This window comes from Girardinichthys multiradiatus, chromosome 11 (assembly GCF_021462225.1).
Source record: "Girardinichthys multiradiatus isolate DD_20200921_A chromosome 11, DD_fGirMul_XY1, whole genome shotgun sequence".
NCBI classification, from domain to species: domain Eukaryota; kingdom Metazoa; phylum Chordata; class Actinopteri; order Cyprinodontiformes; family Goodeidae; genus Girardinichthys; species Girardinichthys multiradiatus.
This window is the reverse complement of record NC_061804.1, coordinates 13,741,064-13,753,637: the sequence shown is the minus strand read 5'-3', so window position 1 is coordinate 13,753,637 and position 12,574 is coordinate 13,741,064. Positions and strand designations below refer to the sequence as shown.

Here is a 12,574-nt window from a genome sequence, read left to right as displayed (position 1 = left end):
CTGAGAAGGAGTTTTATTAAAATATGAAGAGTGAATGCAGGGGAGGAAAGAAAGCAAGACGTGAATATGCTAAAGAGGATAGGATGAGGAAAGAATAGCAGTGTCAAGATGGGAGAAGGATGACAGATGAGCCAACAGGAGGAATGAGAAGATGAGGTAGACGACGTGATGTGGAACCTGTGATAGATGAAAGGATGAGACAGAAGCTCCACATGTTATTGATGCTTTATCATCTTCACTAGAATCACATTAGACACTCAGTAGTTTAATTTGCCATCAACTAAACACACACAACCACCCTCTCTCCCTCCCTGTGATATATGTTTCCCCGTCTTCACCAGCGCCAAGTCTTAAGTACCTTAACCCCGACCAAAGCGGCTGCCATGTTCAATTTCTCTTGAGCTGTACATACAAAAACAGCAGATGAAAGCGATCAAAGTCTGTTCAATAAAACTGCAGTAAAAGTTAATCGCGTTGGCCTCACTTAAATCCAACAAGTCAAGAAAAAAAGCAATCCTTCCTTTAGCTTTTAAACGGAATTGCGTGAGGGATTCTGCTGTCTTAACAGTGCATGTAATTAGTAAAATGAACAAATTAATGAACAAGTTAACAAAGGCTTCATTAATATTTTACTTCACAAAATAATAGGAATGTTGCAGTTTTGAGGTTTACCTAGCATAATATCCCAAAGCGTAAAGTTTCTTTTTACTTTTACTTTTAATTTACAAGTCCACTGTGCCCTACAAAGTCCCCTTTACAGATTTCTTCTGCATTTTTGTGGCACTGAAGTGGCCTAATCAAAGGCCAGACCTCAATCTGATTGACATGCTATGGCTTGACCTCAAAAAACTCCTTCATGTTCGATAACTCCCCAGTGTGGCTGAATTACAACTAGGGCTGAAACAAATAATTGTATTAATCGATTATTGAAATATTGATCAACTCATCTAGTAATCGAATTGTTAATTGGAGTACACAGACACTGAAACATTCCCTTTGCTTAAAGACCCGCTCCAGCCATTTTGGTCCTTTTTTCATTTCTCATCTCCCATCGAGTTGCTGCTGAATACTGCAGTGAGATCATACGGCTGACCATACCCATGGACAATCAGCCTGCCCTGGTCAACCCCAATGGGAACGTCTGCCGTGCAGGTACCAAAAATCCAGTACCGGGCCGGAAAAGCCAGTAATGAAAATGGTCACAAAGTGGGCTGAGTGGAGTGACGCCACCCAAAGTAGAGCCCATAGAAAAGGGGCATTAGTGTGTTCTGTTGAGAGTGAATTTATGCAAGACATAGTCGGTGCTTACCTGCATACCTGCTTACCTTTCAGAGTTCTCATTTGGAAAATGTGTTGCATATAATGTTTAACAACCAAAACGAGTGTTAGATTTAGAAATGGCTGGAGCTCGCTGCTTTATAAACTAATCATAAAAACCTCTAACATGAAGCAGAAGAGAAGACTGCAACTGAATAGCATTTAAAAGCCAGCATCGGTATGTAGCCACCTTGAATAAGGCTGACGTTTCCTTAAACAGCTATGTGTTCGTGAGTTCGAAAATAGTGTAAAAAGTAGATTACAACAGTAAATGTTATTTCATTTGTTTCATGCTGCAGCTGGAGCCAAAAATGTGTTAGCTATTATTTGTTGTTTGTATATGACAAGATGTAATTTGAGTGTTTTCAGATCTGCAGAAATATAAAAAGAAAAGTCTGAAATAAATCTTGTATTTCCCCTATCCTACAGTCTAAAAGTTGTCTTCATCAATCCATCCTATTGTCCATCCTCCTGTTGCTTCTTGTTTCTGGTTTTTGAATGTTCTATATTTAGAGCTTGGCGACTGTACAAATATCTGCAATAAATTCAGAGTGAAATTTTGTATTAATACTTCCAAATTTTGAAAAAGAAAAATGTTCTAGGAGCGCTGTAAAAAGGATGAACCTCATAAATTATTTTTGCCTTTTCCAGTCCAGACAACCTCGCTACCTGTTGGTACATTCTGCTCTCTGGATCCGTCTTTGTCAAGGAGCACATGTACCTGGCCAGGTGCTGGTATGTACCAAAACACAAACACACACACACACACGCACGCACGCACGCACACACACGGGTAAAAAAACAGGAGAACAGCACAATGACAATAGGACACTGAGGTGTCATAGAGCGACAGAAGCAGGATTTATCTGACATGACACATGAAGCTGCACTATCTTGACAGCTTGTCATGGGACAGATGTTTTGTGTATGTGTGTGGATGTATTTGTGCTCATCTATTAGATGATTAGGGAGTTGGCCTGTCACAGAACTGTAAAGCATGAAAATACTGGTTTCACCGGTGCATGGGGATACATCTACACACGTTTGTAAGTCTCATGTTCATGTTGTGCTGAAAAGTACCAATTTATTTAAAAGATTATCAAATCTTGATCAATTCCAAATTTGCCGGAGAACATCGCTAGGCCTAAACCCTGTAAAACCTGACAGTATCTCTTTAATTTCAGTCAGCTGAAACGATAAATCCTACCAAATACAGGTAAATAAGGTAAGGTAATACGTTTTACAAGGCACTTATTTCTTGGACCTTTTCTGTTTGATAGCAGTAAACTAAATTCTCTAAAGTGAAAGTCCAGTTAGGCCAAAGCCAAATTTAATCAATTCTCACTGTGATATTTTTAGTTTTTGTTGTTACTATTATCATTAATTAGATTGTCTAACCTTTCAAAGCACAATGAGTTGACAACTGCAAAAAGTAAAAAACCGTTTCCTTAACAAAAACAGATTTAAAAGTTGAAGCGCTGCACCCTCTTGAGTAGGTCAAGGATGTATGTTCTTCTTTGATGTTGGGTATTAAGATAGTTGACGCTGCAGGGCCCATTAAGTCCTTAACATGTTTTGCCATGTCTGTGTGCAAAGTTGTTGGGTGTTTGCCATCTCACACACTCTTTTCTTCTAATTCTGGGTATGCTGCACCACAGTGCTTGACTCACAGACGCATCAACTGAACAGTTGATGTCTGTTTTGCTTCCCCTGTTTGTAAAGTTTAATTCAGTTACTTTGTGTTTTATAAGCCCCACACACTCGGACTATTCCAATTTCTCCTTCATCGCCTCTGTTTGGTGATCGACAAGATAATTACTGAAAAAAAAAAATATATATATATATGTATATATATATATGTATATATATGTATATATAAAAGTTTGGCCTTGAATCTTGTTGGGATGTTGTGGCATGTCCTTAAACAAGCTGTTCATGGTCAAACCCTCAAATTAAAATGATTCTGCATGGAAGAATGGACCAAAATTTCTCCATAGTGATGTAAAAAAAAACTCATTACCAGTTATCAAAAATGCTTTATGGCAGATGTTACTGCTAAGATGGCGTAACCAGTTATTAGGTTTTGTGCTAAAAGATGATACAAGGTAACCAAATAAAATTGTGCCAACAACAAAACCCTGTGGAACACCATGCTTAAGAGGAACTGAAGTTAATTTCGCAAGAGATACGATATCAAGAAAATCTGTAATTGTGTTACTAATGTTAAAATACGTTTTTGCCATGGATTAGTATCTTCACCACTCTTCTTGAGCTTTAGAATATTACGTATCAGGTGTGCGCACAGAGTCCATCCAGCTGGCCAAAAATATTTCCAAAATGCAAAGCATGAATTCATGACATTTGAAATAAAGTTTGAGATGCTAAAAGGAGGTAAAAAGTAGAATCATCTGTTCAGTGTAGCATTCTGTAGTTGCCTCCTTAACACTTCGAAGCCGTCATCGGAAATATTTCCAAACAGCCACATTTGTCTTTCTTATGTGGCAGTTAAAACTCAGGTCACGCCGGCGCCTCCCCAGGCATCTCATTAAAGGACATTAAACTGTAGCAATGATATGACTAAACCAATGCAGTTTTGAAACTGAAACTTTTAAAATAACTTTCCAAAAACCTGTAATAGGTAACTAGACCGCTAACTACGGATGACTAGAAAGTCATATTGACTGTTGTACATCGTTTGAGATTGTTTATATATATATATATATATATATATATTTAAACATTTTAAGTTATTTTAATGGGCATCTTAAAAACCGGATTTGGGTTTTTGACCTGCTATGGTGGTCACAAAATGCTCACATCTAAAAACGAAATGTCACTTGAAATAAATTTCTCAATGTCAGCAAGAGGTTTCATAGCTTTATCACTCCTTGTCTTTGTTTGTTGTTCTGTCTGCAATTATAATTTACCTCTTGAGAAACTCCAAGGCTCACATTACTCACACGCTGAAGATCAAGCAAATCTAGTTTCTTCATATGATATGAATAAAACCTGTTTTTTTCTTATAAGCTGATAACAGCACCATCAGGACTTTAACAAAGCAGAAAATAATTGGCCTACATAATTATATGGCTGTACATTTAGCTACTTTCATCTCTAACATTGTTAAGCGCGTTTGCTTCACTTCTCCTTTCTTTCAGTGTGAAGGGGCTGAAACGCATCAGCCTATTGCTTTTGTTTTCGGTAATAAAGAGTGCAGACTGCAATCAGTCCTGGGTCAAATGACCGTGCATTAGATACGGGTAATTTATTGACTCAGTCACCAATCAGCAGGAGTTTAAAACATGACAGCCTGATGGACACTAATTTCTCCCTTGTTTCCGACACGATGATGTCAGCAATCACTGAAACAATGGAGGCTTTGTCGTCCACAGTTCCTCTATTTGGGCATCAACAACCACTGCGTTGTCGTTATTTAAGTAAAAGATCGTGGCTTCTGTCGGTTATTGAACATGGTTTTCATTTGCACCAGGACACTTTATAGGACTTCTAAAAAATATTCTGGGAAAAAAAAAAAAAAATATTAAACCGTTTTAGCTTGTTTATAAAAAATTTAAATGCATTACTCAGAGTTTTGCGGATGATCTGTTTGGTTCTAAAGCTTTGAGCTTCCAATACTGATTTTTGACATTTCAAATTCATTTTTATCAAATTAATTAAAGACTTTGTAAATGATTAATCTAGATTATTCACATTGTTATCAAATGTCAATATTTAGGTAATCTCAAAAGTTAGGAAAGTTTTTCTATTCCAATGCATTTTGGGTAATGACTGAATCAATAGACATTATGATGAAATCCAACATTTCTTTCATGCAGCGCTTAATCCAACCATACCCAGATAGTTATTCAAGATGACTAATGGCCAGAAAACCAGCAGCTTTTCACTTCTTAATCTCCTAAATCATGCAGCTATGCTTGAAAAAAGTGAAATACTTCTCATTCAGCTCCATACTCATAAGTGTTCAAGCTGTCTCTCTGTCACTCTGTACTGAATGTTAGTGGAAATGTGATAAATCCTCTACATGTAGAGCATTTTTCTTAACACCTTACTCACCCTTCAGTCTGAACCAAAAAGGAAATAGGTAAAAACAGAAGCTTCCTGGATGCTGCCATATCAGCGCTTACACATGTTAGCTGCTGTTTTATCTTCTCACCTTGTCAGGATGTTTCTTTCCATCATAGATATATTATTTGGCTTTAGATTTGTAATGTTGGGTCTCTGTAGTAACAATGATGTGTGAAGTTTACCCTCTAAACTGGATAAGTGTAGTACTTTGACATGAATATCGGCCTATTCTTTAATTCACTGTATATTTTTTTCTGTGCCTCTCAAAAAAATGAATATACCTATGGTCACAATAGCTGCAGGTTATTCCCCTGTTGTGTTACTGGTAAATACACTGCTCAAAAAAATAAAGGGAACACTTAAACAACACAATATAACTCCAAGTAAATCAAACTTCTGTGAAATCAAACCGTCCACTTAGGAAGCAACACTGATTGACAATCAGTTTCACATGTTGTTGTGCAAATGGAAAATACAACAGGGGGAAATCTTTGGTGATTAGCAAGACTCTCAATAAAGGAGTGGTTCTGCAGGTGGGGACCACAGACCACTTCTCAGTACCTTTGCTTTTTGGCTGCTGTTTTGTTCACTTTTGAATGTTGGTGGTGCTTTCACACTTGTGGTAGCATGAGACGGACTCTACAACCCACACAAGTGGCTCAGGTAGTGCAGCTCATCCAGGATGGCACATCAATGCGAGCTGTGGCAAGAAGGTTTGCTGTGTCTGTCAGCGTAGTGTCCAGAGCCTGGAGGCGCTACATGGAGACAGACCAGTACACCAGGAGACGTGGAGGAGGCCGTAGGAGGGCAACAACCCAGCAGCAGGACCGCTACCTCCACCTTTGTGCAAGGAGGAACAGGAGGAGCACTGCCGGAGCCCTGCAAAATGACCTCCAGCAGGCCACAAATGTGCATGTGTCTGCACAAACGGTTAGAAACCGACTCCATGAGGATGGTACGAGGGCCCGACGTCCACAAATGCGGGTTGTTCTCACAGCCCAACACCGTGCAGGACGCTTGGCATTTGCCAGAGAACACCAGGATTGGCAAATTCGCCACTGGCGCCCTTTGCTCTTCACAGATGAAAGCAGGTTCACACTGAGCACATATGACAGACTTGACTTGTTTTAAGGACATTACATCAAAGTTGGATCAGCCTCTAGTGTGTTTTTCCACTTTAATTTTGTGTGTGACTCCAAATCAAGGCGCGTCCATTGGGTAATAAATTTGATTTCCATTGATGATTCTTTTGTGATTTTGTTGTCAGCATATTCAACTTTGTACAGAACAAAGTATTAAATGAGAATATTTCATTTATTCAGATCTAGGATGTGTTATTTGAGTGTTCCCTTTATTTTTTTGAGCAGTGTATAAAAATTCAGTTTAATTAAGTATGTGCAGACTTCCTCCTCAGTGTATGATACATCTAAAAACATCCTCTGACTTTGCAGAACTGAAGCAACTGCAATAGTTACTGCAGGCTGTTATACTGTTTTCAGTTTGTGTACTGTTTAACACTAACTGACCAGCTGTAGCAGGGTGTAGCTGGACCACTAACAATACCCTTAGGGTAGTTGGAACTGCCTGTGTGTCATTCCAGTGTGGGTCAGTTGATAAACGAGTCAGGGGTGGGGGAATGTTGGTGCCATGCAAAGGACCTGAGGCGGTGTGTGTGTGTGTGTGTGTGTGTGTGTGTGTGTGTGTGTGTGTGTGTGTGTGTGTGTGTGTGTGTGTGTGTGTGTGTGTGTGTGTGTGTGTGTGTGTGTGTGTGTGTGTGTGTGTGTGTGTGTGTATGGTTAGGAGTTCTAGCTGCAGCAAAGGGGTGGGGAGGGCTTGTAAAGGGTCACAGAGGGAGCTAATAGGAGGAGGTGTGTGTGTGTTCCTGTCTTGGCATCACAGTGAGAACCATTTTCCTGATTTCACCATCAAATTGAGGACTGTTTGTACCAAAGTGAGGACATTTTGCTGGTCCTCACAACCTATTTTGCTAACGGTTAGGTTTAGGACTAACGTGTGAATTGACTTTAGGTTACGGTTAGGGTTAGGCATGCACTGGTAATGGTTAGGTTTAGGGTTATTGTCAGGGTTAGGGCATAGAAAGGGTTGAAAATGACTGAAAATCAATGGAAGTCAATGGGAGTCAACACATGGTCCTCACTCCATATAGCAAAACAAGAGTGTGTGTGTGTGTGTGTGTGTGTGTGTGTGTGTGTGTGTGTGTGTGTGTTTGGAAAATAGAGCGAGAGAGAGGAATGCGGAACCCCTGGCAGAGCAGAGGATGGCCATGTGTTCCTGAGCAGCCAGCCCGCCTTGAGCCCAGAAGCACATCCAGGCAGGAAATGAGACTACACACTCTCTCTCTCTCACACACACACACACACACACACACAGAGAAACACACACCTTGTTGAAGCAAGCGGACAGACAGAAGTGAAAAGAGAGAGAACACACTCCCTTCTCTGTCAAAGACAACATAGAAAACTAATAGCTTGCTACTTCTGCTTTCTGGGAAAACTTCGCTCTCGCATGCTTAGGAGCTGGAGTCACACTCGGATCTGATTTTGGGTTATTTGAATGATGAACTTTCGCCTCTCCTTGTTGTGGATAATATGCTTCATATCAGAGGGAATACAAAGACTTGGATCCATAGTATTTCTGTTCCTGGTTGGTAACTATATTTTTTGTCTCTCTTTCTGTATCTGAGCTCACTTCTGATTCTGTTAGGTGGTATATATTTTGTTTAAAATTCCCTCGCCCTTTCTTTATGCGTTCTTTATCCCAGCATGTTTAATTTCCTGCCTGCTGTCGTTCAAACAACTAGAAAGCCAGGAGCTCCCCATGGCACTGTTGCAGGATAACTTAAAACCGCTGGGCCTCTTAAAAACATAGCACCTACTCTTGGGTTTTGTCTGTTTTTATCAGCACTGATTATCTGCCAGAGAAGTAGTTCTTGTTTTTTGTAGCTTTAGACAGAAGTAAACAGACCTGAAGCACAAAGCGTTAATGTTGGTGATGTTTAGTTGGTAGCTACTGTTGGTGAAGCGTTGATAATGGAGGAGGGAAAATTAAAAATGGGAACTTGAGGAGATTCAATGAAGAACTAACTGTTTAACCTTTTTATTTATTTATTTGGGCTGGCTGTAAATATAGGGAAATACAGGTGTAGTAAATGAAAAACAAGAACAAAAGATATGGAAATGGTTCCTCGCAAAAGTATTCATACCCCTTGGACATTTTGTAATGTTACAAACGCAAAGTTAACTGCATCCTGTTCAGATTTTATATGATAGATCAGCACAAAGTAGGGCATACTATTGAAGCAAATAGGCAAACGATTCATGGCTTCCAAAAATCTTTACTAAAAAATGAATCTAAAAGTGTGGCATGCATTTGTATCCATCTCCGTTAATTTCTATATTCTAAATAAAATCCTGTGCAACCATTCACTGGTAACCTAATCAGTAAATGTAGTCCACATTTAAAACCGCATCATGACCAAGACCAAGGACAACACCCAGCAGGTCAGGGGTAAAATTATGGAGAAGTTTAAATAAGTTGTAGGCCATAAAAGAGTTGCCCAAGCTTTGTACATCTCACATAGCACTGTTAAATCAATCATTTGAAACAAAGATTATGGCAGAGCTGCAAACCTACCAAGAGATGGTGGCTACCCTGAACTGAGTGGCCAAGCATTAACCACAGAAGCAGCCAAGAGGCTCATGATAACTCTGGTTTAGCATCCGAGATCCGCAGCTTAAGTTGGAAAGTCTCTTGACAGGATGATTAGAAATTGTGCACTGTAATGATCTGAAGGGCAAAAAAGGTTGCTGTTGTTGAAAGAAAGCATAAGGGATCCATTTTGCCTCAAGCAATCTGGGAGACATGTCAAACTTGTAGAAAAACTGCTCTGGTCAGATGAGACGATGACAATTGTAACTTTCTGACCTGCATGCAAAACACTGTGATGGAACAACTAATGCTAATGATCACCATGAACAATCATTACCCACAGTAAAACACTTGGATGGCAGCATCATGCTGTGGGGAGTATTTGTTTTGTGGTTCTTCAGCAGGGCCACGTGCTTTAGGTCAAAGCATGTGTCAAAACGGCTGTCACAATATCTGTAATTTTCACAGACAGTATCCATTCAACTTACTGATCCGGAGCTGTTTTTCATAGAGTGGGCAAGAATTTAGATGTGCAAAGCTGCTAGAGACATTCCCTCCAAAGACTAACGGCTATTATTCCTTCCTCTTTACAATGTTGTGCTACTTTTTGTTGATCTGTCTTATAAAATCCCCATAGATACATTATAGCTGCAAGGCACTGTATGCTTTCCTGTCATTTACTGTTTCACTTCCCTAAACCCCCACATTTTATATACATGTTTTGGTTTAATTTAAGCTTGCTGTCCTACAAGTAATTAACAAATGCAGCATGATAATGTACCGAGCCCAGCAGTGAACTTGGGTTCACTTATGTGTCTGATAGATTATCTGTCTTTACGCTACAGTGACACCTTGACTTGTTGCTCTGTGGTTGAGAAGCAGCTGTTGTTGGTGCTGTGCCTGAAGGACCTAATACATCATTCTTGCAGTCTGTTTGGCTGTTTTCTTCTGTGTCCTGGTGGTCTTTTTGGAAAAAAGAAGCTTTTCTGTCCTCTGTGTCTGAGTTAACACTGTCACTGTGTTAACCAGCCAAGTGTGAAAACCGGTGATACTGAGGAGAAGAAATGCCTACATTAGACATGTGTGTCCTGCTGTGCTTTGGTCTTGCATTAAGTATGGGTTCCACAGTGGAACAAACTTGTACACTTTCTTTAACTCACAGTGCACTTTGTCAACACCATGCAATATCACAGTCAATTCAGGATGCTTGTTTAGATGCTCAGAATTTGCAGAATGTGGACTGTTCACTGGTGGTATGTTTGCTAATAGTAGTTCAGCATGAAAAAAATTTTGTCCTTCCTTCATTTCAATTAAACAAGTATAACCAGACAGCTAAAATGGATATGCAGGCCTTTAACAACAAGAAACGGGTTTTCCCATCAAAGATTTTGAACCTCACACTACTTTTGCTGCATCAGTAAAGCTCCAGTCAAAAGCAGGATTAAACATTTATGATTACACATTAATGCATTTATGGGATTAGGTGTCAGTAAATAAGAATCATGTGACTAGAAAATGTGGATCAGACTCATTCCTCTTTTCTTGTGACTAAACTAGGCTACATAGTGGCAGCAGAAGTGGGGAATTAAACGATGAGATGCAATGGGAAATTCCATGTAAGGATCAAGCAATATCAGAAATTCAGTTTAGAAAGTGAAACTTGTCTGAAGGTTAATTGTTCACAGACTGATATGTTTCAGGCAATTATTTCTGTTCATTTTGATGATTATGACCCACTGCTGAGGAGAAGCCAAAATTCTGTCTCAAAGCTTTGAATATTGCATTACACCAGTAAAACATGTTGTGGGCTACACAATCATGGAGAAGACTGCCCACCCAACAGTTGTCCAGGAGACAGGGATTGACAACCTCCACCTCTACTGAATGCTATATGCAGGTATATTAAAGAAGAGTTGAGTGTAAGGAAAAAATGTGGTAGAAAAAGGTTATACATGCAGCATTTCATTTGGAAATCAATGTGCCAGAGTCTGGGGGAAGAGTGGCGAGGCACAGATGTCCAGTGGAAACTTTCACAGTCGGTAAGGATGTATTGAGCCATGTGATCTGCTGGTGTTTATCAACTGTGTTTTGTCTAGTCCAAAGTCAGCCATCTACCAGGAAATCTTAGAGCAATTCCTTTACTTTTCTGTAGGATTTGGAACCTGCCCACACTACCAAAAGTACCAATACTTGCTATAATGGCCATAGTATCATTGGACTGATTGGTCAGGAAACTGAACTGACCTAAATCTCATAGAGAATCTATGAAGTATTCTAAACAGAAATATGAAAGACACCAGAACCAACAAGGCAGACAAACTGCAGGCAACTATTAAAGCAACATGGACTTCCTTAATGTGTCTGCCGTGCCATTGGCTCTTAGCCTGAACTGTACGTTGTGCTGATGCCGACATTCATGCGAAAGGAGCTCCATACTGTACAGCATATAGGCATACTTCTCAATACGCTGATGTTTCTGTTTTTTCTTATGATGCAAGTTATCTGGGGAGTGAAATTTTGGACTTTTGTTAGTTGTAAGCCATAATCTTCATTATTAACAGAAATAAATCACTTGAATTGCACCACTCTTTGCGTAATTAATCAATATGAGTTTGTTTTGTTAATTGAATTACTCAAATAAATTAAGCATTCCTTCTGTGGATAATATATGTTCAACATGGCTGGATGATAATATCGCTTCACCAAAAAAGAAAAAGAAGGAAAATGTTTGTATAAACTTACTCTAACCTACAAAATTCTTTTGAATTTTCTGCTTTTTGGTAGACTTGTCATTTAATAATAGTTGTCTGATATTTGGCATTCTTTGACAGATTGCTGATATACCCAGGCTTTAGACTGCACCTCAGGGTGGTTGCGTATGTGTGTGGTCCTAGTGACTTGCTGGCTGTCATGGTTTGTTGCCCAAAGTCCTGCAGCTGTCACTGGACCGAAGCTGAACCTGTTCCTCCCTCTGCCAACAACTTGTTTCTTCAGGAACAGAGAGGAGGAAAATCATCGCGTGCTGAAACAGAGCACAGGCACATCTTCATTCAGATGAAGATAAGATGAGTCTTGGGGCTGCTGATCGTAAGGAAAAAAATGACTATGCCAATTCCGTTCGTCCGTCAATCTTGACATAACGTCTGTAGGAACCCTGAACGCCAAATGTGGTAGATGTGTAGACATATAGCTGCCATCTCACCATATAATATCTTCCTGTATATATAAATATAATGTTCTGCTATGCAAACTGTAGGAAAAATGTTCTGTGGAATGTATTCGGTTTTAGTATGCCTTTATTCACCCAGTAGGTCCCATTGAGGTCAGAGATTTCTTTTACAAGGGAGACTTGGCCAAGACAGAAGCCACATAAGCTATCATCAGCTATAAAACACAAATAAATATTACACATTAATGGATGTGAGGAGAAAACAACCTACAATTTGAAAAGCTCTATCTTTTTTATTTTTATTTTAAAATGTTAGGTTGCGCACTATTATTT

General features: G+C 39.5%; 1 protein-coding gene across 1 annotated transcript in view; it reads left to right on the top strand.

Moving 5' to 3' along the window:
- The window catches only part of rapgef6 (Rap guanine nucleotide exchange factor (GEF) 6), a 183,314-nt gene that overhangs the window by 46,914 nt on the left and 123,826 nt on the right, over positions 1 to 12,574 (top strand). The window contains exon 4 of the mRNA XM_047379122.1: positions 1,969 to 2,052. Coding sequence (XP_047235078.1) covers positions 1,969 to 2,052 — 84 coding nt within the window. The remainder of the gene's footprint in view (positions 1 to 1,968; positions 2,053 to 12,574) is intronic.